We start from the raw sequence: 25,875 nt of genomic DNA, 5'->3' as shown, positions 1-25,875 counted from the left end.
CACATGTCTTACTCTTTATTGCGTCTATTTATGTTTGAAACACTTATTTTATACCCCTGCGTCGATTGGCCTTTTTATGAAAAAGAAAACGTCCTTTTTAAAAATTCGATAGGCATCTGATAGACGTTGCTACAACAGCTACTATGATCTTCGCTAAAACAAGCCACGACTTCAATTTAACGGTTATGCATTATAATCTATAGCAGTAGATTTATTTTGTTTCGTCTTAGATTTACGGAAACTTGTATATGATCCTTGGGCAACCGGAGGTATTGCTCTCTGATTTTCTGTGGAACATAGCATTTTTTAACTTTATCGAATTAACCTAGACTGCAAAGGGCCGCTTTTTTTCACAAGCCACCGACTAAATAAAACGATTCATCGAAGCATCGGCTATTTCCATTATAACCTTTACTACAAATAGACTGGCTCGAACTGCAGCACTCAGAGGACTGTACAGGACCCGAAATGATCCCAGGACCCGAAACGATCCCCAAAAGTTCCCCAACTGATCCCGGGACCCGAAACGATCCCCAAGAGTCCCCGAAATGAACCCCAAGGAATTGCAGTAATGGACAACAAAAGAAATGTGTAAGGATTGGCTTTCAGTTTTAAAAACATTTGAAACATTTAGCTTTACTTATGTTATTAAGAGGAAATTAACTAAAACTATAGTATTAAGATATTAATATACGACTGCGGGGGAAATACAGTGGTTGAGTCAGAAATTGGGGTCAACTAACAATTCCTGAGATAGTAATTTGAAGAACACGGTGTGGATAAATCATTTTTACATAAAAAGCCAAAAAGAAAGGATAGGACATGCTGCTTTTCATAGGAAGCGAAATGGGTTAAGGTTATTTTTTTGCATGTTTTTATTCGGCGAATGAAAGACCTATCCTATCATGAGATCATGCCGGGGTGTACGCACGACTACATGAGGAACTTCAAAACTCACATAATATTGCTTTCAACAAATGCCACATCCTCTTAATATTTTGCATCGGTAGTAGATGGGTTGGTTGTTCGAGTGTATTACTCAGGGTGCTTTTGTCGTTCCATCTTCTCGGCCAAACCGGCTGCCTAAATATAATGTGTCGGTAAATATTCGCTCGTGTAAACAAGAATTTCGTGGTGAAATACATGTTTGGTTGTCAAATGAATATTAATTTTTAGGGGTGATGTTTACCGGAAACGAGAGTCATGTGTCGGAACCGCAAAATGTTTAGAGTGTGATGGAAGGTCGAGAGTTTGGTTGATCTGAGCAAAGCTGTGCTATGTTTATGCTGTATTCCTTTCAGTAGCAATTGAAAGTTGTGTATTTGTTGTGTATCTGTTTATGTGTTTAACGCCGGGCAATGTAATAAATAGAAGTACTGTATTGGAATTTAATATTTTTAAGTCACGTTGTTTAGAAATTGAGTCGCTGTTAACCCTTAATTATGCTTCAAGAATTGCAAGTATTTCTTCTGCTTTCCCTTTGTCCATTACCGCAATTCCTTGGGTTTAATTTCGGGGACTCCTCGGTATCGTTTCGGGTCCCTGGATCATTTGGGGTACTTTTGGGGATCATTTCGGGTCCTGGGATTGTTTCGGGTCCTGGGATCATTTCGGGTCCTGTACAGGACTCCTTACAAAAGCCGCCGAAGGGGATGCATCTCTTGACCGGGTGAAATTCTTCGTACCCAATAAACTCATACTCGTCGTATACGCTTCGGCATTCCGACAATTGAGCAACTGTCAATAAGATGGCTACTTGGATTGCGATAAGGGATTTTTATCCTGTAACTTTTAAAATATATATGGCAAAAAATATAAATAAATACAAAAAGGCCAAATAGTCGTGTTCGTGATCCAGACTGCAAAAAAAAAAAAAATACAAATACAGAGACTGCGAAAATTATAAAGATTTATTTAAAAATAAATATCATTAATAATGCAGTTCATTTGATGATTTTTAGTTCATTTGATGATTGATGATTTAGATTGGGTAATAAATTTGCTTATAAAATATACTTAAATAAATTGGGCGTGCCGCTAAGCGAGGGTTCGTCTTCTTTTAAACTAAATATTATCTATCTACTTGCAGTCCCATGAATGCCTGCGAGTGAATTGCAGGAAGTGAATTGCTAGAAGACTACAATACTGCAACCAATCCGCGGCTATAAATAGGCAAGTAGTCAACACAAGCGAACTGGCCCTTTGCACAGAGTTGGTGCCCAATCGCGGTGCGTTTTTCCATGCGTTAGTTGCGATGCCATTTTTGGTGAGTTTTACGATGCATTTTTGTGAGGCGGTGCGTTTTGCGATGCTATTTTCGAGGCGTTTTGCGATGCTATTTTCGAGGTGTTATGCAATGCTATTTTCGAGGCGTTTTGCGATGCTATTTTCGAGGCTTTTTGCGATGCTATTTTCGACGAAAACGAGTCCGCCATTAAGTTTGCGATTAAGGAAACAAGAAACAACGAGCCTTCTTCAAATGAAAAGACTGGTTTTAATTGCTTTAGGTAACTGTTAAATTGGACTAAAATAGAATTCAGTCACACACGGCTTGACTTAAAGTGGTGTTTTCATCCATAAGTTTTCTTAACCGAGAACGCTGCAAATGAGCTCTTGATTCTTTTAGTCTCGAAGAGAGCAGCGTTTATTGGCTTGTCTTTCCCTTGACAATGACATGCAGCGAGATCTTGGGCCACGGAGAGGAAGAGCTTTTTCTACCAGGCCAGTCATTTTATGCCAGAATTGAGGTCTGAGAGAATAAGACAGAAAAAATGTGATCTGGTTATAAGTTCTGTATCCTTTGATGCCTCTGTAATTCAGACGCGTACACAGGGGGTGCCACATTCGCTTAACAGGCTATTAGCAAGAGCATAATCCAAATGACGCCCCTGACACAGGCACGAGGGATGACCCTCTTAAGGTACTAGCACCGGTTATTTTGGGGTAATTTGGGCTTGTTATAAAATTGAACTGCCATGGGATTGATCAAAACGAAGTACAGATATAGAAAGAATAGTTACTTAAAGATCAGTTTGAAAAAGGGTGGTTGATGAGATTGACAGCTGTTAATTGTATTAAATAGCGTGTGTCCTTTTTCACTATATTTTCGTTTTTTACCTACGCTTTTGATAATATTAGGATGATATTTTTAGCAATATTTTATCACAATGATTTCCCAGATTAATCATTAATCATTAATCAGATTAATTAAGCGTGAGTGTGGGGAAAAAAGAGCAATTTAAAAAAATTCAAAACATCAGAAAACATATAATGCGTTTGTATTATGGAATTTCGGGAAAAACTCCCGCTGGTTTCTTTCTTATTAGCTCTACTACAAACATGGCTAGTTTTATCCCAAAGCCATTTTTCTTTTTGCTGCAAAATGTGTTTGACCTTCCTGTGTAAAAAACATTTTAAAATTTTAAAATTTTGCCTCAAATACTTTATTTATCGTGTAGATATACTAGGGAACGGACCATTAGAAAAGTGGTCGGGGGTGGGACTTTTCGGAGTTGCTCGATTTTTTTTCCTGTAAATTCGGAATGGAAAAAAATTTCGGTTGATTGGCCTGCAGGAATTTTTTTTAGGAGGTCAATTTTTTTCCAAGATAAAAATACCAACATTTTTCAAAAATCTTTTTATTGTGTTTCTGTTATAATGTACATAATGCTTTGTCTTACAATAAATCCCATGAATACGCCCCATGGCTGCTTTGCTCAGATTCAAGCTGTTTAAAATGATATGGGTATTAAAGGCTGGACTTAAAATAGTATTTCATTCAGGGATATTGAATTAGATCTCAGAAAAAAAAGGAAATTTTGCTTGCCTCGTTATTAGCAGGGTACAGAAACAAACAGGGCACAAAAGACAAGTAGGAAAATCATATGTCTCATGTATAAAAAATGGAAAGTGATGGTAGTGAGAAGAGGCAGTAGAGGGCACTGTCTCAAATCTAGGGGGAAAAATCACCATTGTTTTCATAGAAAACAAATAAAAACAATGTGAAGCATAAAAAAATGTATATGCCTAAACCCTGCACTTGCTAATATAATCTTGCCTACATCAGTTAACTTACCTACATCAGTTACCAACATTATGTCTTATCTACATCAGTTTCTCTTGGATATGTATACAATGTGAATGGAAAAACCCTTTGGGTGTGCATAGCTTCCCATTCGTACACCTCTGAAGGCCTTTGCCACGTGCATTCCTTTCCCACAATCCATCATAGATGTGCTATGAGCCTTGATTTAACACAGCACCTCTATGGTGGCCCCCATTCCAGTAGGTGATCTTATACTAGGGTTAGCACTATTGATACATTACAACTACATTAGAGTTGCTTGGAATTCAAATGTTCACAATACTAATGATGATGATTTTTGTATGATATTTTTTGCATCAAATTTGGGAATTTTTGTCCATGCCCGTTTGAGCCTTTACTCTTGATATTTTGATACATTAAGCAATAAAAGGTTATATTACTGTCACTGTTTTTTATTTGATGAAAATGTCCCCAGTGAATTTGGGATGGGCCTCTTCTCAAAGAACCAGGTACTATAAAAACATGCATCAGGGGTAAATCCATGGGAATTCTGGTGCATGAGTAGAGAGAACAATGTATGGATAGCTGCTCCTGGTTGCCAGTGACCAAAAGAACACACTTTAAAGGGAGAGGTGTCCGTGCATAGCTATCATTCTTTAGCACTGGAGTCCTTCTTCATCCTTTGGCTTGACAGTCTTTCTGGGTTGGTCGATTCAGATGCAACAACCTTCATGCATGAATTTTTTTTAGGGGCACACTCAAGCTGCTCAAATTTTTTCTCATTTGATTTTTCTTTGCTTTGGACCCATCCCGCCCCAACCCCCTTCACTTTTCTAATGGTCCCTAGGAAGAAAGTAGTTCGAATCCCTATAATTCAATTATTTTGCCGAATAAGCATGTACTTTGCACAAAATTCCACTAAAACTCCAGCGCGAGAACTTTTTGATGTGAGGAAAAATAAATAGCATATATGAAAAATAGGTTATCTAAAACCACTTAAGTAGGCTTTTTTTATAAAAGCCGCATTATCACCTGTTTACTTCCGGTCGATTACGTAACAATCTCCGATGCTTTTTAACGGAAAACGCGAAAAATATTTCAAAATATTGAAAGCAGTGTGTCTATTGAAAGTTTCTTCGAGGATGTGATTGATAATTTAGAGCGGATGGCCTGTTTAATATCTCGGATTCTAATAGATTCTTTTGTCTTTTAACGGTCGAGGTTTCCGTCGGACCTCCGGAAGTAAACTGGTGACAATGCGGCTTTAACATGGATTGACAATAAAGAATATCGATTAGCCTTTATATTGCCGATGTGTAGTTTCAGAAAATATTCATTCCCCCCCCCCCCCCCCCCCCCCCCAATCCATCGAGGGGATTGGAAGTTCCGGGGGTGGGGGGCTCAAACGCCCAGGAATTTCAAGAGGGGAGGGGGGGGGGGGGGTAAAATGCCCATTTTCCTCCGACCCCCTCAATTGGGGAGGGGGGGGAGTATGGATTTTTTCTGGAACTACACGATACTTAAAAATTACTTCAGAAGCGTGAAACGTCGAGTAGACTGTTAATCAAGATATATTCACATTCACTAGTCCACGATACTTCAGAAACTACACTGCTACCTGTTACTGTTAGAATTGACTTCTAACAATCACACATTAAGCTCTTCACAGTCAGGCGCCTGAATATATCACTGAGCTTTTAACACTGTATACGCCATGTTGGAATTTCTTTTGTTTTATCCAATATCCACCAGTAATACTGGTGCGGAACGTACAACAGAGCTAGGCTCCAAATCAAGTACCCCCTCGAGTGTGTTGTTAGTAAGCATTGTAAGCACTGTTACTGCCAGAGGGTTTATTGCGTCCCCATTGGTTCTTTTACGTTCCTTCGGTTAGAGTAAGTACGCAGCTGCTTTGTCTCCTATTATCTTTGTTCTACAAAGGAGTTCTTTTGTCTCTATTCTTCTCGTTCTTTGTGTCGAGGTGCGGATATTGTTCTTTTGCCCAATCAAATTGCAGCTTGAAAGAGCTGCGTACTGACCCGTGAATGAGTAAGTACGCAGCTGCTTTGTCTCCTATTATCTTTGTTCTACAAAGGAGTTCTTTTGTCTTTATTCTTTTTGTTCTTTATGTCGAGGTGTGGATATTGTTCTTTTGCCCAATCAAATTGCAGCTTGAAAGAGCTGCGTACTGACTCGTGAATGAGTAAGTACGCAGCTGCTTTGTCTCCTATTATCTTTGTTCTACAAAGGAGTTCTTTTGTCTTTATTCTTCTCGTTCTTTGTGTCGAGGTGTGGATATTGTTCTTTTGCCCAATCAAATTGCAGCTTGAAAGAGCTGCGTACTGACCCGTGAATGAATAAGTACGCAGCTGCTTTGTCTCCTACTATCTTTGTTCTACAAAGGAGTTCTTTTGTCTTTATTCTTCTCGTTCTTTGTGTCGAGGTGTGGATATTGTTCTTTTGCCCAATCAAATTGCAGCTTGAAAGAGCTGCGTACTGACCCGTGAATGAGTAAGTACGCAGCTGCTTTGTCTCCTATTATCTTTGTTCTACAAATGAGTTCTTTTGTCTTTATTCTTCTTGTTCTTTGTGTCGAGGTGTGGATATTGTTCTTTTGCCCAATCAAATTGCAGCTTGAAAGAGCTGCGTACTGACCCGTGAATGAGTAAGTACACAGCTGCTTTGTCTCCTATTATCTTAGTTTTACAAAGGAGTTCTTTTGTCTCTATTCTTCTCGTTCTTTGTGTCGAGGTGCGGATATTGTTCTTTTGCCCAATCAAATTGCAGCTTGAAAGAGCTGCGTACTGACCCTTCGGTTAAGGTTAGTGTTGCGGCTTGAAGAGACGGGACTTCCGGTTTAGTGTCCTTACCCGAGAAGACTAGAAACACGGGAGAATAACTCACTTGTGACACAAATTCGAATCGAGCAAGAATCCGGAAAAAAGATCCCCAGTTTGAGCCAGGATTCGAACCTGGGCCACAACGGTGAGAGGTCGACGCGCTAACACACTAGGCCACCTGTGGCACATACTCCCTGTGCCCCTTCTCTGCTATCAAATGTACCGCTTCACTAAAGCATTGTATTTGAAAGCGGTCAGCACGGTTTCTTTTGTGACATAGGGTCAACGATAGTTCTTGTAAAGAAGCTTTCACCTAGATGAAAATCATTCCAAGAGGGAGCCTTGCATTTACCATTGTTTTATCATGATTCGTTCTACCAAACAAAAGAAGCTTTGTGACGCAACTGTTGCCCAATACACCAAGTATTTACACTGGGGTAGCAGAGCCCATGAAGGAGTCAAAAGAAAGGGGTCTTGAATCTTGAACAACTTTTTATCAACTTATTTTTCGTTTTGATTTTTCCCAACTGGTGCTCCTTTGGTGCCAAGTTAAATTGACACACACATCATTTCAACGAAATTTTTATTAAAAGACATTTCAGCCAAATAACGAAACTGTACACATTTTGTATTACTTGTATAATAGACTGGCGAAATATAAGTTAATTTTCAGTTCTGTCATAAATAGCGTCTTTCCTCTCAATAACAACAGTACAATTCAACAGCCTAGGAATTTTTTTCCCCACCCAAAAATGACATTCAAAATTGTCTCACCGTGAGACAGCTTTGGGGTCATTTTAAATACAAATAAAATGGAAAACATCATCAGTAGTAGTAGGAGCAAAATGTTCTGGTATGAATTTCTTTAACCCCGAGATGAATTTTAAGATCACATTTAAATTGATCATTTTTTAAACATTATTGCATTAAAAAGTTCAACTTAAAATGCATCACTAAAGAGTCATGAGTGATCCACATTCTTGTACCTTGCAGCGGCGTAGCCAGGATTTTATACGGGAGGGGGCCCAAAAGGGACTTTCAAGGCATTTTCTCCTGTATTTTAGATAATGTCTCATACTATTACTGTATTTTTGGCTGCTAAAAAGGGACACCCCCCTGGCTACGCCCCTGCCTTACCAAGACGCCCTTCTGTCTGAGGGTGAATGTGAAGGAATACATACGATATTTCAAATGGTAATTTTCTTAAAAAATAAAGAATTCAACTGCATTGTTTTCCCCTGTTCGAGTTTTAAGTAGTAGAAGTAATAATATATTATGGGTATGTATATATAGATGGCAAAATGATGGCTATATTTACAAAATGGAGCATGCAAACCTGAATATGTGTCGTTCGCTGCTTTACAGCTATAAGATATTCCTTTGTCATTATTAGCCATTTTTTGGCAGTAGTATTCATGCAAAATAAAGTTATAAAAAATGAACAAATGAAAATTGTGGATCTGCCCGTCAAAGAATTTTCAAAAGATAGTCCGGTAGATTTATGATTAATATTCTCACAGCTTAGAACCTGGAAGGATGCCGAAGTTGTTTACAATAATACTAACGCCACTTTTTCCTTCATCTTATTATGCTAAAAGATGCTGATCTTGGATAAGCTCAATCTATTCTTTTGAAATATACCGGGAATGGTTGCATTTTCTGAAATTATATTTCGAGCGTATGCAAATGTGGGAATATATTTTGTAAAAAAGGTTATAAAATATTGCAAATAAATGCAGAATCGCGTATGATAATAAATTGGGAAACAGCCTTAATAACACCTTCCAACTCTCCAAAGTAAACTTTATAAAAGAGCGATTTTTTGTCTTAATGTACAAACGAGATTTAGGGTAAACAGAAGAGATATCCTTATCAACTTTCTACAAAAAGACACACTTGGGACATAGATTCCAAGACTGCATTTCCGCAATTCTCCATGAGTATGAGATGGTGACCATAGTCACCAGAGATTTCCAAACAACTTAATCGCTTTCTGGCTTTCAGTAACCAATCGAAAAGCTCCTTCAGTTTGAATGACGGAAGTCCGAAAGAGTTTTGTGAGATGGAAATCTTTGACGAGTTCGAAGTAAAAAGAATATCAAGAATCACAGTTATCTATGGTAAAATTCTGATGAGCTTGGCTCATTTTCTAAGCATCATATTAAATTTCTGTGTTATTATTTTATCTACAACCCCACTAAATCTAAATAATCCATTTCTATGTTCGAGAACTACTTAACTACATAATTCTATACTGCTGGCTTTAATTACAACGGCAGCTTGGAGTCTAGGGCGAAGAAATAAAGATAAACGTCCAATATAAGACCACTGGATTTGGTGGAAAGCACAGGCAAGCAATAAATAGGGCCGATGCTTTTTTTAGAATTTCTATATTATGACATTTTACCATCACCACAAAAGGACATCCTTAAAGGCAATATGATTGTTTGACTATTGGTCTACCGGAGAATGAGGTCTCCCTGGTTGCCTTGCAAACAGAACACCTTGGTAAGCTATGCCATTCAGTTCCACGGAGACTAGAAGCGAGTTATCGCTGACTTGGTCAAGCAACGTTAGTGGGAGCTGCTTGTTGTTGTCACGTGGTCTCGGGGAGCCAGGCTCTTGGTATTGACCCTGGCTCGACAGAGTGAAACCTGGTGAAGAGTACAATAGATTAGTTAGGGAATTACTTTTACAGCAAGCTACGTAATAAAAAGTATATTTTATTTTGCAATACCGCTGACATACAGCAGGGAAATAGTTTTGTATTTATTCCTATCAACAAGCATTTTCGTATCGAAAATGCTAAATGTGTAAGAGTGTGTCGTATATGTTCTTAGGGGACGATCAAGCACGGTGTTTTGCAATACCGCTGACATACAGCAGGGAAATAGTTTTGTATTTATTCCTATCAACAAGCATTTTCGTATCGAAAATGCTAAATGTGTAAGAGTGTGTCGTATATGTTCTTAGGGGACGATCAAGCACGGTGTTTTGCAATACCGCTGACATACAGCAGGGAAATAGTTTTGTATTTATTCCTATCAACAAGCATTTTCGTATCGAAAATGCTAAATGTGTAAGAGTGTGTCGTATATGTTCTTAGGGGGCGATCAAGCACGGTGTCTCAGTTCCGTCGAGGTCTTGCAAACTAATGACTTTGAAATGGAAAAGTAACACAATGTTTGTCAACTTCTTTGGTCAACTAATTTATTATTTTTTCTTGCGCCATACCCCCAATATAACAAAATTGTCGTTTTGTCGAACTCGGTCACGGATGCGCGCTATGCCCCAGAAAAGGACGGGAAATCGAAGCAAATGTTTTTTTGGCGTCCACACGGATATTCATAGTTCCATACTGTTTAGCAATAATCAGGATGTAGTGCTATCTAACAGTTCAGCTTCCTTTATAGGTCGAGGCATAGCATTTAAAGAGTTTATTCTGGTGTCTTATACCGCATTCACACCAGCACGTAAATCAGTTTAAAGGTGGTTTAATTAAACTTTAAATCTCAATCTCCCAAGAGTGGACAGAACCAAGAACAAAACTGAATAGACTGTGCTGTACATGTTACTAAGTGATCATTTAGCTAGTAAGAATTCAACACAATGAGAAACTTGGCAAGTTATCAGGCAAGGAAAAACCTTAACTAAATATGGTTTAAGTTCCCGATTGCCCAGGGCAATATAAAATAGGGGCATACCTTTCGGTGGTGTCTGAATCTTGATATGCGTCCACGGTACGTGGTGATGAGGTCGTCCGTCACGATCATTTGAGCCCGCGAACTTTTTTACGGGCGAGCCAGACGGAGACCTGTCATTACTTGATATTCGTGACGTCATTTCCGGACTTGCAGCTCTCTTGTTTCCGGTAAGTTCTGGGGTTGTGCGGTGACTGAGGCCGGGGGAATGTAAAACGGCTACACCATTGTTTCCGTGTACAGTTGGCGGAACGTGTACCTGCAGAGAGACGGAGGAGCAGACGCCGCAATTTTTTTCTATCTTTTAAAAAACCTCGACTCTACTGAGCAGATACGCATAATAACGAAAAAGGAAAACTGGACTATTGTACTGTGTCCCCTAAACGCTGGTTTCCATATGATCGCCCACAATCACCGATCGCCTGAGATCTTTAGCCTGGTGCAGGCTAGAGATCGTGTGCTATCGTGTGCGATCATATAGAAAGCCATAAACATCCACATGATTATGGAAACGATAAAGAACATTTTTAATTTATAACCTTCCCAGACACAACGAAGGCCACTGCAATAAAAGGGACCAGCATGCAGCGCGATCATGAGATCTGTCTTATGCTTACCGGGTAAAGAAAGGTAAAATAATGCTCACCTCCTCCCCCGTGGGGGACGTTCCAGGACTCGAACGGTGCGATAGTCCGGGCGAGTGGTTCGTTGAGTACGAAGAAGGGGGACTGGTGCGAGAGTAGCTATCGTGATTGCCAGGTGACCCGAAGGACCCGTATGTCCGTCTGCTGTCGCGTCGATTGCCGTCAATGGCAGCCTGGAGCTCGGAGGGGGTTGAGAGTTTGCGTTTCGAGCATTCATACGGGTAGAGATACTTCATGTATCTGCAAGGCGAGGAGGGAAGTTAGCGGAAGGTTCAGGCGGGGAGCAAGGATTTTTTAGGAGGGGAAGGTCGCAGGGGGTGTGTACCCTGAGGTTCGAATGCTGAGGTTCAAATGCTGAGGTTCAAATGCTAAGATTTAAAGATAAGGTTTAAATACTAAGATTCAAAGGCTGATGTTCAAATGCTAAGGTTCAAATGCTAAGGTTCAAATGCTAAGGTTCAAATGCTTAGGTTTAAATGCTAAGGTTTAAATGCTAAGGTTCAAATGCTAAGGTTCAAATGCTTAGGTTTAAATGCTAAGGTTCAAATGCTAAGGCTCAAATGCTAAGGTTTAAATGCTAAGGTTCAAATGCTAAGGCTCAAATGCTAAGGTTTAAATGCTAAGGTTCAAATGCTTAGGTTTAAATGCTAAGGTTTAAATGCTAAGGTTCAAATGCTTAGGTTCAAATGCTAAGGTTTAAATGCTAAGGTTCAAATGCTAAGGTTCAAATGCTAAGGTTCAAATGCTAAGGTTCAAATGCTTAGGTTCAAATGCTAAGGCTCAAATGCTAAGGCTCAAATGCTAAGGTTTAAATGCTTAGGTTTAAATGCTTAGGTTCAAATGCTAAGGTTCAACTGCTAAGTTTGCTTCCCCCTCAAGACTTACTGAGTTCGTAGAGTGAACGCCGCACTCGTGACAGAAGCAGGCAGATTCAATCCTTTGATAATTTCACGCCATATTTTCTTATTGATAACCTACAATATCATATATAATTTAGTTATATTACAATAAAAACAACAACAAAGAAAGCCAATCACGCTGACATTTTACGCTCCCGCAAATTACCGAGTTTTTTTTTCAATCAGACGCTTCATTCGTGAATAGTTATTTTGAAGATTTTTTTTTGCAAATAAACCGTTGTATGGTCAATTGTGGGAAAATAACAAAGGAGTAGTTGATCCATATTCTTATGAATAATGCTAGAAACACTACTAAGAGGCGGCACACGCAGCTCTTCCAAAAAGATCAGTAGAATTTTCTCACCTCAACAAGTCCGCCTTTATCTACGACCAGACGAAATAATTTATACAGATCTAGTGTCTGTTTTGCCATGATGGGAACCCTGTTTACCGGTGTCCCTAGTAACAAAAAATACACGTCAACCACCAATTACATAGTAAGAGAAATTGGCGGGAAAAAGCAGCTAGCGACGCGCACTTTTGCTTCCTGTCACTACACATGAGCCTCGGTCTAATGCGAAGTTTAAAAAGGCAGCAAAGAGCCCGATATTATGCTGAGGCATTCAAGAACAAGTTGTTTTTGTGTGGCATAGCGAAACTCATGCGTGTAAACAGAGGTGACGAAGGGCGCCAAAAGTGTGTCATTTCTTATTGAAGGATTGTCGAGTGCCACACTTTCTCCATATATACCTACATACCTATGTATACCAACTCACCTCTTTTTTGCATAAAGGCAAATAAATCGTCTAAAAATGTCTTTCTATCGGGTTCATCTCCAAGCTCATACAACTAAAAAATAAATTTGCAAAAAGTTGAGTGTATTGGAATTAAAGAATCGGCAATAGCTTGAAGGGGGGTGGTGGGTTTATAGTGTTCCATCATGCATGCTTGCCTGCGCAGGGGGATTTGAGTCTTGTTCGGGCCAGTGGTAAAGTTACCATTACGATTTGAGTTTTGAGTCGATTTTCGGGCTCTATTAGCCCAAAGACATCCTCAACCTTTCAAGCGATAAAACGTAGTCTGCACCCACATCCCTTTGATATTTCCAAAAGGACTTAACACAGAAGCCTATAAATCGGGGATGCACAAACATAAAAGCCCCCCCCCCCCCCATAAAATGTATTAATCTACTTTAGGATGATAATTCAAAGGGAATAATACAGATAGACCAACGAATTAATACTTTGATGGTCAGATTGGTCAGACTCAGCCGGTAGTATCAATTAAATGCACATAAAATAACAAGATCTTAATGGTTAAGATTCGCTGATAAAAATGTAAGTATTTTGCGGGCTTCGGTATGTGCGTATGGAAGAAATCTGCAAAAACCTGCTTTGCGTTTCTGTCCGGAAATCACTAAAATTTAGAAAATTTGATGACCGAAAACGATGTCTAAAGTCTTCTCGTCTTAGCCACGCTTATCCCAAGAAAAAGGTGTAAGCTTTCAAAAGCTAGAAAAGAAAAATAACATTGAAAAGGAAACCACTTGTATTACAAAATATAAGATTGGCTTAAGCGGATATGATATGAGGTATGGGCAAAAATCCTCGGATTATAATAATAAAAGCGCCTAGACCCAAAGTATCGATGTATCAGGCTTTGAAGTAATATCTTTGCAGAGCAATTTGTAAAGCTATCGCCAATGCAGATGTATCTTTTGTTATCAATAGCTAAATCTAGAAACTGTGTAATTGAGATATTAATTAGGAAAATGTAGGCGGCGCATATTTAAAAAAAATGTCTGTTATCATCCCCGACAAATCCGATCATAAAGACGGATTTGCGAGAATATCTAAAAGCAGAAATGATGAAATATCGATAACAAAACAGATTTTTTTTTTAACAAAGTGAAAGGTTATACGTGATTACACTCTTTTTATAAGAACGTCTTATTTTATATTGAGCCTGGGCCGTTCTTCTTTTTTGAGAATTTTGAGGCTGAGAATGTTTAAACGATGTTCTTATTTGAGTGTAAATAAAAAATATAATACCAAAAGAATTATTAGGAAGAGAATTACACAAGTTATCGGTAGCACTAATATTTTTGGTTTGAACACAATATTTTAACCTATCTGAGCCTCAGCATGTTTTAGCATGTTCTTAAAATTCGGGGAAATCTCTGAATGGACGTTCTTATAAAAACGTTTTTAGTGTATGGGCATAGTTTTTGCCTTTAAAAAATTTACATTGTACGAAGGATGTTTCTGTTAGAGAATCAAAAATTTAACTTGGTTTGAAAAGAGAAAAAATTTAAATTAAAAAAAAACAAAACAAATGAAGAGATGAATTGAATAAAACTGACTTTTTTCTTTGATTAGTCTAATACGCGTAGAATTACTCTACCAGAATACCTATTGGGGGAGGAGCAAAATATGATCAAAATTGCGATAAACAATTAAGCATATTTGTGGCCGACTGAAAAAACCGTGGTTGATAAATAATTTGTAATGTGATGAAGAGCAGAAGAGCACAGATTTCAACCTAGATATCAATTATAATAGTAAAAATTCCAAGATCTCGCATAATCAGTTGATAGCTAATATCTTTCTATCTAAATTCATAACTAACATGATTTGAAAATAATAGAAAATGCGAAACTATCACGGCTTGTTAACCCCGAATGGTGAACCCACATTGATAAGATTGATGGGGCGATTTAATTTTTTTAATCTTACGCCGTTTTCTAAGCGTATGGTAGGAGGCCAAGAGCAAAGGAAAAACATATCTTTTTTCGAATTTCTCCCGATAAATCAAAAAGCTATACACCCCGCTGAGAAATATTGGGGAAAAATAGGAAGAAATTGTTCACGGGGTATCGGAATCTACGGTGATTGAGAAAAATGCCATTTCAGTAAAATTAAAAACATGAGAAAATTATATTAGACTAAAGTGTTTGAATACGTGTTATGAAATTGCAAAGTAATCACTCAAGAAGTAAATTGACGAAGGACAATAGAATGGAAGCCATACTATTTTTTGTTCAATAAAACAAATGTCTACAAATATTGTTTTTGGTTTTCTACTTTCATTAACTTAACAATTCTTATCAAAGACAGATATTGGTGTTTTTCGCGAGGCAAAGAAGAAATTGTAATAATTTTAAGATAACAGGAAACAGTTTGACAAGTATAATATCGGTTGTATTAGTGAGTTTTATTAAAGAAACACTTCGAGGAGATTACTATTTCGACAATTTATAAAGGTATAATGACCAGCTGTAAAAGTTATCCATTTCGAACTTGACTTAAAAAAAATAATTGGGTTGGCGTAAAAAAAATAAACAAAAAAGTTTTCATGTTGTAGGTAAGAAATTAAAATATCGGCTTGAAGTGTTGAATCCTTTAAGAGAATACTCTACAACCTCCTTTATCGCTTGAATAGGAAAACGTTGATATAAATGTGTGAATTGAGAAAAATCAAACGATGTGTTCTATTACACAAAATTCCCTAGTAATAATAATTATCTTAATAAACTAACAAACTTACTAACTAGATAATGATGAAAAGTCATACTCATAAAAACCTTACCGATTAATTAACCAATTTTCTCAGAATACTTGAATGTTGGGATTCTTTTAAAAAGGATAACATTGAAAATAATTTTACTGGGGATAGTTAAAAAAAGTCGAAACATATTAAACCTAAAAAAACCTTATCATATTTGATACTAACAAAGAAAAGCTTAATTTTCCGCTCAACTTATCTCAATTAAAATTAATGAAGATAAATTTTAAACAATAGCAAATAAGTACATATTTTGTACAAACACTACCAAATAAACAGGAAAAATCGAATTGTACACGAACATCAAATTGATTTCCCCCAATTATTTCCATAATCTATACGAGACAACTTTTTTTAAATAATGTGGTCGCCACAATAAATAGGTTCTTCTTACTGTTAGTGCGAGTGTTTCGTAAACCAATTAGCTATCAAGTTTTTGTATAGTTCATTAATAATACTATCACACAAGAATACTTGATTTTTTCTTAAAACACAATAAACCTAAGGTTTAAACAAACATGATAGATCAGCCAAAATTAAAAAAAAAACTGTTTTGCACTGTAATAAATACAGTACAGTAAAGAACACTCTGATGACACAGAAAACAAGCCTTGCCTTTTTTGTACAAGCATAAACATATTCAAATCATTCATAAATCAATTTAGCCCACAATCCTAACAAAAATACTAAAACATATTTCTGATCTTTCAATATCATATCAATAGTGCTATGAATGCAGTATTTTTCTTTATATCAGTGCCATTGCTATTCTTTTAAATTCTTGGGCATTAAATATTAGATCCTTGGTATAAATTACAACTTTGATATTTTCAAAAATTATTATTTGTACCCAGTAACACACTGGAATGTCAAAGACAAGAAAGGCATGATGGAAAAGAGAACTGTACATATATACAGAGATGTGATTAAACCACTCTTCCGTCTATACAAAGAAATGTGTATAATAGCAACAAGATTGATACAAAACACAAAATAAATTATTGTATATACAAATGGTGAATTTGAATAAAAATATTGCAAGTGACACAATTCTGCGACTGATTCTTCTAAGTAACTCTATTTAACACACAAATTTACTGTATCTTTCCAGAATTACTGGAAATCCCCAAAACATCAATTTGGGTTGTCTAACAGCAGTATTTGGAATGACTTGCCAACTTGATAAGAGGTAAGGTTGTGTTTTTAATCATATACAACCCAAAAATACTGATTCAAAATAAAACACAGATAATCTTCAAATCAAAGAATATTGAATTTGGATAAGTAATGTTTCTTTTCAGCTTAATCTACAAAAGCATTTTTCTTATTTAATTTCCAAAAAAAAAAATAAAGAAAAAAAATTGCATCCAAGCGACTGTTTGCTCTTTGCTTGGAATTTAATTTCACTTTTTGATTGCAATCAAATTATTAGTTTTTAATCCCTTAAACCTATCAGCCCTAAATTATAATAAATTATATATCAGCAAATTTAGCAAGAACCAAAAGTATATTTCTAAACTTAACACATTTCTAACAATATACTGTCTAAAACAGAGCTTACATATAAAAGGATATTGTGTGAGCTATATGGCCCAATACTTTAGAGATATAGAGATATCAGAAATAAATGATAAGTGATTACCATATGTGACAAATCACAGCACTCAAAAAATAGTTAGAGGTTAAGCAGAGTCCATGCATGAAATAGGACACATTTAAGCATTCTCAAAAACTCTGCATCTGTCGCTCTTATCATTTATGTTTCTAGAACCAATTGGAAAGAAAATTCTGAACAGAACCCTAACTAAAAGTAAAAGATAACATGAATGGAAAACAGCACAACGACATGTAATCATGCTTCTTCTTATTTAAGGCTAAACCACAAAATTGGGATCAGTTAGGCATATCATTTTGTCATACCACTCCCAGTTAATGTAAAAATCTTAATCATTGATAAAGAAAGGTAAATATATAAACAATGAGCTAAATTACATGGATAGTAGAATTCTACCACAACGCAAATAGAATAAAAATAAAAGACAAACAAACAGAAAAAAAAGATAACCTCAAAATGAAATCAAACAAAAATGCAGAATATAACATCTGATAACGTTGAAGTACAATCACGAAAAAGAGACATGCATTAAAACTTCTTAGATTGCTGGCTTTTATTTTGGTAGAAGAGAAGAAAAAAAACTAAATCATTAGTTCAGCTGATTGAGGTATGATATGGTCAAAAAAATACCCTCAAGAAAAATGCAACCCAATGAACAAAGAGCATCAAAAGGGTGAAGACGTGACTGAGATTTACAACAAAGATGGTTTTCAGATAAAAAAGAATTAAGCTTAAATAATGGAATGCCATGCTCACAGTAACAACAGCGATTCCTAACAATTTTTTTCTCTCAAAAAGGTTCCCATGTATGGTTCTCACAATAAATAATAAATAAAGGATAAGGGTCTATGCTTAATGCAATTCAAAAAGTACAAGCAGAGAAATTCGATTGCATGATTTAATTTGCTGATGCCCAAAATAATAGATTAGAAAACATGCCTTCATTCAGATGTAAATGAGACACAACATGGGTTTTCTTATTATTTTTTTTTCTACAAAAGGGATTAAATGGAGTCAGAACTTTATAGAAAATAAAGCAATTAGAGAATTCCAAAAAAAAATTGTAAAATATTTTTGATACATTGGCATTTCAAAAAAAAGAAAAGTCACTGAGGACAAAAACATTTAAGAAATAAGTGATTTAAGAAAAGACATATACAGGAATTATATTCTATAAAATTAACTTGGTGCAAAAGAACGAATGTGAAAAAAATAGCATAAAACAACAATCTGGCTTAATAAGTATTCATACTTTTTTATTATAAAATGTATTTCCTTTTTTAATTAAAAACGACTGATACTATGATGAATTCCTAATATTTGTGGCATAACAAGTTTTAAAATAAATATCATTTTCTTTTACCTCATTTTTTTTCTACCTCTTTACCTCATCCATTCATTTTGCTATTCATATTTTTCACCCATTTATTCAACATACTATAAGAATTTCTTATTTTATTATACCATGGCTATTGTCCATATAGGGCATTGTAATACACAATACATGAACACCTGCCTACTGGATTAGCCGAGTTTATATGCACCTGATAATTCAGGTTTTATTTCTCCTCTCCTGGCTAAAGTGGGCCCCTAACCTTACCATTGCACTGTGCGCACACATAATTGAATCAATGGAACAGGAAGAAATGTAATCGCTCACAGTTGTGCCTTACTCTTAAATAATATGGTCAAGATATTCATTGCTGAAATGAGAGAATTTAGGCACCCAACAGAGATACAAGTTGGGAATTGTTATTAAGACATTCTAAATGCATCTGTCTTTAATTTACACCAGGGACAAATTAAAATTTCTGGGAGTTATGGCAGTGTATACATGGAAGCTACACCATAAAGACTTCGGTTTACAATAGCGCATCGAATAACAAACAATACCGAGTTCTGATTAATAAAGAACAGCTACTGATGTATCTTTGAAAAACTGCCAAGGAATTTGATTGACAATTGATATTGCCGTGTATCAAAATAGATCTCGCATGCGCGGGCTAATATTAACTGAGGAACAATTGATTAAATATTAATACGAATGGCCTTGTATCGATCATGTTTGGAAATTTATAAATGTGTAACTTTCAATGAAATAAAAACAAATCGAATCAGTTATATAGAGTTCATGTAAAGACACCAGGATTCTTTTTCTTATGAGGGAATGAAAGGACAATAATGTCGATAATAATAATACGTGATTTATTTATTTCGCTCAGGAGATATGTACCAGGTAAGCTTACTTAATGGTTGCGCATTATCGAAAACTGAAATTTTCATGCAACTATAGTTATTCACAACACAAAAGACCGTATGCAAATTCGGATTAGATATAATTATAAAACCCCTATTTAGTTCCATTCAATAGAAAGCTGAGTTTCAAAGAGATTACTCTTGAACATATGAAAATTCCTATCACACGTTCGGATGTATTTTATAAGAACATGTGGATTTTGCTGATTGTGTGTTCGCAGTTCTGCGATATGGCGTTCGTGGACAAGATAGAAATAAGCTTAGGTGTTTGTTTTTTTTCGTTTTAATCGAGTTTGCGAGAATTACTGGATCCGAATTACTTATATGATTCCAGTGGAGAGAATCAACTTGATCTAGACGATTTGATTTCCCCGGGTCAAAGGCGTGAGTAATTCTAGTACTCAAACACCATACAAAAACATGACCCCAAATGATAAACACACGTTTTTGGCATTTTTACATTCAACCCTCTTCTAGTGGGGTCAACACTGTCTAGGTTGTAACAAGAAAAAAAATGTGCGCAAATAAAAACAAACACAAACGCAGCCTTGAAAAGATCTCAATCAATCTATAAAACTGTAGGCTTCTATGTGAAGGTATCAAAGCTGAAGAATGCGTAAGAGTAAATTGTATCGTACCTGTTTGAACTGTTCTTCAAATGTCCATTCATGAGTCGAGATGCGATCTACGGCAGGGCTTGGAGTTAGGTAGCGTGAACTGTGTTCTGGAGTCGGGGAAGATTCACGCTTGGGGATACGAACGGATGATGAATACTGAACGTTATCGCGTAGTTTGTCTTGACCATCTTCAAAGCTTGATTTCCTAGGGGTGTATTTTCTCTCGACAAATGCCTCCTCGTCCTCTGCCATAGACCTTTGGATGTCATCAAGTTCAGCCATTCTACTCTCCACAATTCCGAAAGATCTGTTGCCCGATTCGCGATCTCGATCAGCCAAAACCTTACCGCCATCTCTCTCAGTGACCTAACGAAAGACCCATAGCATTAGAAATCTCGAGGCAGCCACGACCCCAGGCAATGAGACTACACGAAGCACTCGAGCCTGATTAATCAATAGATTAGCTCTGCTATCAAATGCAAATTGACCGGGCTTCATTTCTGCCTTACTCAGCGCGACTTACAACATGATCCACGACTGTAGGTTCTCTGTCCATATTCTACAGTGCCAGTAACACGTAGAATTTTTATTTTGTAATGTTGGAGTATTTTGAGTGGTATCTTGCTAGTGGCATTCGTACACCGGCCTTGATCGTCATTACTCTCGCCCGAGTTCAAACGTCGACTGACAACATTTCGCGCTAGCATTCCATTGAAATCCATAATCTACACATGCGCACTGCCGATATTCAAATATTTGGAGGGAACTTATTTAGAATCGTGTCCGCGATTGGTTGATCCGGTGTATTGATAGCTATATTGACATTATAATTAGAACGGAAGCTTTCTCATCAACAACAGCAAATAGATGGGAGATCCCAATCAATATACTTTAACGCTCGCAGTCCCCCTGAAGATCAAACGTAATGAGAATTTTGACGATAAATAAAACCCCATGCGAGCAGAATGAAATTTCACTTTCGATTTCGAGATTATACTAAGATACCGAAACCAATGAAATCGTTTGATTAATCAAATTTCGATTAAGTCCAAACCACGTGATTCTCATTGAAAGGATTTAATCTTAGAATTGATTACACGTCTATAGTATTATTAATAATGTCGTTTCCAATCTACAATAAGGGACTCGTCGAACGACACGAATTCTCATGTAAATAAATGATTGTGTCTGAATTGCATCGAAAAATTGCTATCGTTAGAGCGGCCTCTCACGGAGAAACGCTGCGAAGATTCGGGTAAAATAGAAACTGCAGGGGACGAATTCGCCACTTCTCACGCCTACCGTGCAAATAAATTCTATGAATATCTCTTGGTTGTGTAAACGGATAGCATAGAAAATGATACTAAATTTCTCAATAGGGTCTCTTTGAATGTACAACAAAAAGAATCGCCCAAAGATTTACGATAGTTTTGAAGTTATTGTAGCGAGTCCAGGGAACGAGTAAAAATCCCTATATGATGATTGGTAGCGCCATTAATCTAGGCCTAGCGTAACTGTATTATTTCTAATCATCTAATAAGAAAATGCATAATATTGCCAGCTGTTTCGTTAATCAATTCGCTGCGAACCATGGAGACTGATTAATCTAACCAATATATATCTTGCGTTATCTGCTCTGGGGCCTTTTGCGTTTATCACAAACAAGACTTTCAAAGCGCACATTTAAATTTTCAAGAGGCTTAAAACACTGTACTATCTTACCGAAAAAAAAAATCAATTGTTAATTGAACTACTAAGTATAGTTGAAATATGTGGGATTCCTTGTCGAGGCTTCTATTGCACGTATTGGATGTTTAGTGATATTGGTGTGGATTAATAAATGGTCGACCTAGACAACATTTCTAAAGCACTTTTAGAGTTGCCGGGGTACATCCGCTTATTGATGTAATTAATAGAAATTTTAAATCTTCGAGTGGAACAAATGGTATTTAGAAAATAATGATGGTTTTGGAATTCGTTTATGAAATTTTGCTTAATTGAATTTGTTTCCCCCCGCCAAAATGCTTAGAAAGCGATGAAGTTACCATTTAAATTTCAAGGATAAAGAATTCCTTTGAGGCGTAGTGATACATTTCAATATCTAAGCCATAACAATTTACTTTTATCAATACCCTCAGTGGAAATCTAATAGGGGGCTGACCAACGTTGCAAGCAAGCAAATTGCGTATGTTTTTATTGGGACAGTATGGTTATAGAAGGTTTTTCTCGTTTCCATTACTCTTTGCTTGTTGATTTGTTAGATCCTGCGTAGATGGCAGTTTAGTAATTTGATGAGGAAATCAAGGGGAGTGAAAAGCGATATGGAACGCAGATTCGCGATATGAAATAAAACTTCATAAAATGAATTTTTGTTATCGACACCCTCAGTGTTGAAAAATTTGTACCGTCATAACATCCACTTAGAAATCTATCCATACGGAGCTGGAAAAAATAACAGAATGCGCGCCACGGCAGCATATTGTCGCCTTAAACAAACCGAAGCTAAAATGTCAAAGTGAGTTGTCCCACATGGCTTTAGTTGTCATGCTATAAAGTTCATTTAAATGTTTTTTTGTGTGTGTGAATGTAGGTGTATACTTGCCTTGCGGTAGGAATTATCCCTGGCTCTGTCCATTCGATCAACTCTTAGCATGTCCATATATCGGCTTGGGCGCACAAAACTTGCGAACGGTGAACTATCAGAGCGGTACATCTCCCTTACGACGCTAGATTAACAGGGAATTTGCATTATATAATAATATTAAGCAAACGCGCATTGAAAATCATAACAACTAATCAACCTCGGGGTAGTGATAGCTAGGAGAGGTGAAATATATATTAAGCAATTTCCGAGCGCGCGAATTGGGTTAGAAATCAATGTATCGGTGTCTTCTTTGCATAAAAAGCATCAAACGCGAACGTACTTAACAATTATACACTCAAATCAGTTCGAAAAATAATTAACTTTACTACAAAAAAGTACCGCGTATTCTTTACCTGAAAATATTGGTATTTAGACATGTTATCTATTAGAAGGGAGTGTACTTTGCGAATTGATTCATCCCAATAATAAGTTGTTATTTGGATATCTAAATTACTTTTGCAATGATATGATTTTTTTTTCATCTCGATATATAAATGTACCCACGTTGCTTAGATACTTTCTAATCATCGCTTCCTCTTTTGATAAAAAGACATATTGCTTTTCAAAACGGACGACAAACAAAAGCTTAATTAGATCTACGGACCAAAAGCCATCGCAGAAGCGAGATAGGAGTTTAATTTTAATCGCTGTATATTATTTAACAAACCGGATATTTTGCGAGCTAACTGCTTGGGTTATTTTCAACCTTATCTATTCTCGATATCGATATGTAATTGTAAATTGGGCGTCGACACATAATACCTCCGTAGTTTATGTGCTGGGATCTATGAATTTGTACTTTAATATTTCAGACTTTCTTGATTTAAATAGTTTTGATCGCGTAAACATGAAACGGGATAGTCCTGTTTGATTAAAACTTTCCAAATAAAAACAAGATACAATGTCAGCAGTATTATTATAATTACCCAGGTTTGTTATAATATCCGGATTGGTTTCACATGTATTGAATTTCGCGGAGCAATATAACGGTTAACACGGGATAATTTGAAGATGAAGATGATGATATGAAAAAATTACCACAAAAATCAAACAGTGAAATGGGTTTTTCACTTACGAGTAACCACGAAATGGCTTTCAACACTAAAGTAACAGATTTTGGTATCAGTTTCGGGAATGCCTAGTTCAAGTTTCAGTTAGATGGTAATTAAAGTTTTAAATTGATGGTAACGTTTTTTCTATTGCCAACATTAGACGTAACCTGTGAATGGATGTCCATGTAAACAGGTATCAGACCTCGGCTATCCATCTCAAGTGAACTTTGACATGGAATCCTAGAAATTGCTTTTGTTTGAAATAAAAAAAGCCACGTGCCTAAAGCCGTTATACCCTTTACACCTTTGTTACAAATTACACCAATATTTAAATCCAAATTCATTGGTAAATTTCACTTTGCTTGTCAAATTAATTTCCCGACGAAACGAATTCGACAATGAAATTAAAGGTTATTTTCAAGATTTAGTGTTTTCTAAACATGCAATTACCGTAGGCAAATTCAAGATACACTTTTTCGCCACACATAGTGAAATAAATAGGAATGGTTACAGATATCTAATAAAATGCGGTTATTATCACAAAAGATTACCGATTCTTTTGATGAGGAAACTTGGCAGTTAGTTTGTATCCAAATGGTTGCAGCTGAGATAGTGAGACGTCGGATAGTTCCATTGAAGTCCTGGGCAATCGTGACAGCAATTTTATGTCACCCTCGGGTCCGTGGATTAAAATGCAGCTTTTAATCAAGGCCTTCGATGCGATGTAGAGCTAAACACCAATCTAATAACCGTGCCATGAGTTTAGGTAGCTAGCATTCTTAAGCCATAATACAGTCACCCGTCTTCAATGCATTAAATCACCGGTTTCCCCATTAGAACTTATCAAATATTCATCGAGAAATCAGATAGCTACAATTAAACAGAGAACACCAACCGGACCGTTATACCGCGTTTTGTTCCGTCTCGCCTTATTTAGTTTGACCGTAAACAAAAGCTAGCATCGTGCCACGCTTAGAAGATTAAAGTTTTAGCAAAGTTATTGCTTATGAACCCAGGGTGTGACTTTTAAATTTGATCTTTAGATAAAATTTAATTACACTTTATCAATATCGTTTTTCTTGATACAAATAATAGTGTGTGCTTAGGGATATTCTAGACAATATTCTAATTCTTTATGTTTCATACTCTATAGTGCAAATCCTCTCATGCGACCTACTCTTGTTATAGACAACAATCCAAAACTTGCTCCTTTGGTTACAACCTGTTTTCCTATGTCAAGTTTCATCTATGAGTGAAAGCACGACAAATTAATCAAACATATTGGAATCAAATATTGATTTAGCGGTCGGTTTGTTCACGTCTATGAGTAAATTTTCTAATCGCGAACGCAAAATTCAATTTACAAGTTAGGCTTTTGGTGTAATTGCATATATATTTATTTCAGGACATTTCATTCTTTGGGAGCCCAATTTAGAAAATCATATAATTGATAAAGGATTCCAAGTCCTCCGGCGATAATTAAATTTTGCATTTACAGTAATAACTAACAATGATACAAAGAGTCAGTGATCAGTTATAACTAGGTCCTAGAGAGGGGAATTCCGGTAGGGAAAACCTCATATATGAGTCTTCGATAAAACTTATTGTTACATCATCGTATCTATCCGATCCGATTGTTTTCTGTTTTGCATCCACCAATCATATAAAGAAAATTTACCAAACGCTTTAAACTTCAATTCGAGGCAATTCCCAATTGAAGAAAGAGTCAATAGAGCACAACCTTTCATGGTTATTCTATATTTACAGCATTTTAGAATTTAATGAATTGTGCCAGCGACCTAATTGCTGTTGTTTCGAAGCTTTTGTCTTTTGAGTCAAACAACTGGTGTCCTAATTCATGTTGATTGGGCAGTAACTATTTTTTCGTTGTTTTCCTACAGTTTAACCTGACTCATAATGAAAAAATACTGTCCCGAAACGTACGCATCTCAACTTGGCTGCAGTAAGTTTTCTTTTTAGGTTCGTAACGTACACATA

The 25,875-nt window shown here is 36.5% G+C and overlaps 1 protein-coding gene across 2 annotated transcripts; it reads right to left on the bottom strand.

Moving 5' to 3' along the window:
• Window positions 1-7,451: 7,451 nt before the first annotated feature.
• Window positions 7,452-24,643, bottom strand: LOC5517639 (AT-rich interactive domain-containing protein 3C). 2 transcript variants are annotated; one of them, XM_032362135.2, is made up of 9 exons: window positions 24,429-24,643; window positions 22,784-22,907; window positions 20,203-20,547; window positions 12,906-12,978; window positions 12,494-12,588; window positions 12,116-12,204; window positions 11,233-11,470; window positions 10,590-10,845; window positions 7,452-9,539 (listed from the first exon to the last, which is right to left on the bottom strand). In XM_032362135.2, the coding sequence occupies exons 1-9, from the start codon at window positions 24,509-24,511 to the stop codon at window positions 9,337-9,339; spliced, it is 1,506 nt and encodes a 501-aa protein (XP_032218026.2). In that variant the 5' UTR covers window positions 24,512-24,643; the 3' UTR covers window positions 7,452-9,336. The 2 variants fall into 2 exon arrangements, with proteins under 2 accessions (XP_032218026.2, XP_001637647.3); XM_001637597.3 differs by lacking the exons at window positions 22,784-22,907; window positions 24,429-24,643 and adding an exon at window positions 20,705-20,892.
• Window positions 24,644-25,875: the final 1,232 nt, after the last annotated feature.

Source organism: Nematostella vectensis, chromosome 5 (assembly GCF_932526225.1).
Source record: "Nematostella vectensis chromosome 5, jaNemVect1.1, whole genome shotgun sequence".
Lineage (NCBI taxonomy): Eukaryota > Metazoa > Cnidaria > Anthozoa > Actiniaria > Edwardsiidae > Nematostella > Nematostella vectensis.
Note: the sequence above shows the minus strand (reverse complement) of the source record. Positions and strands in the feature narration are given on the sequence as shown.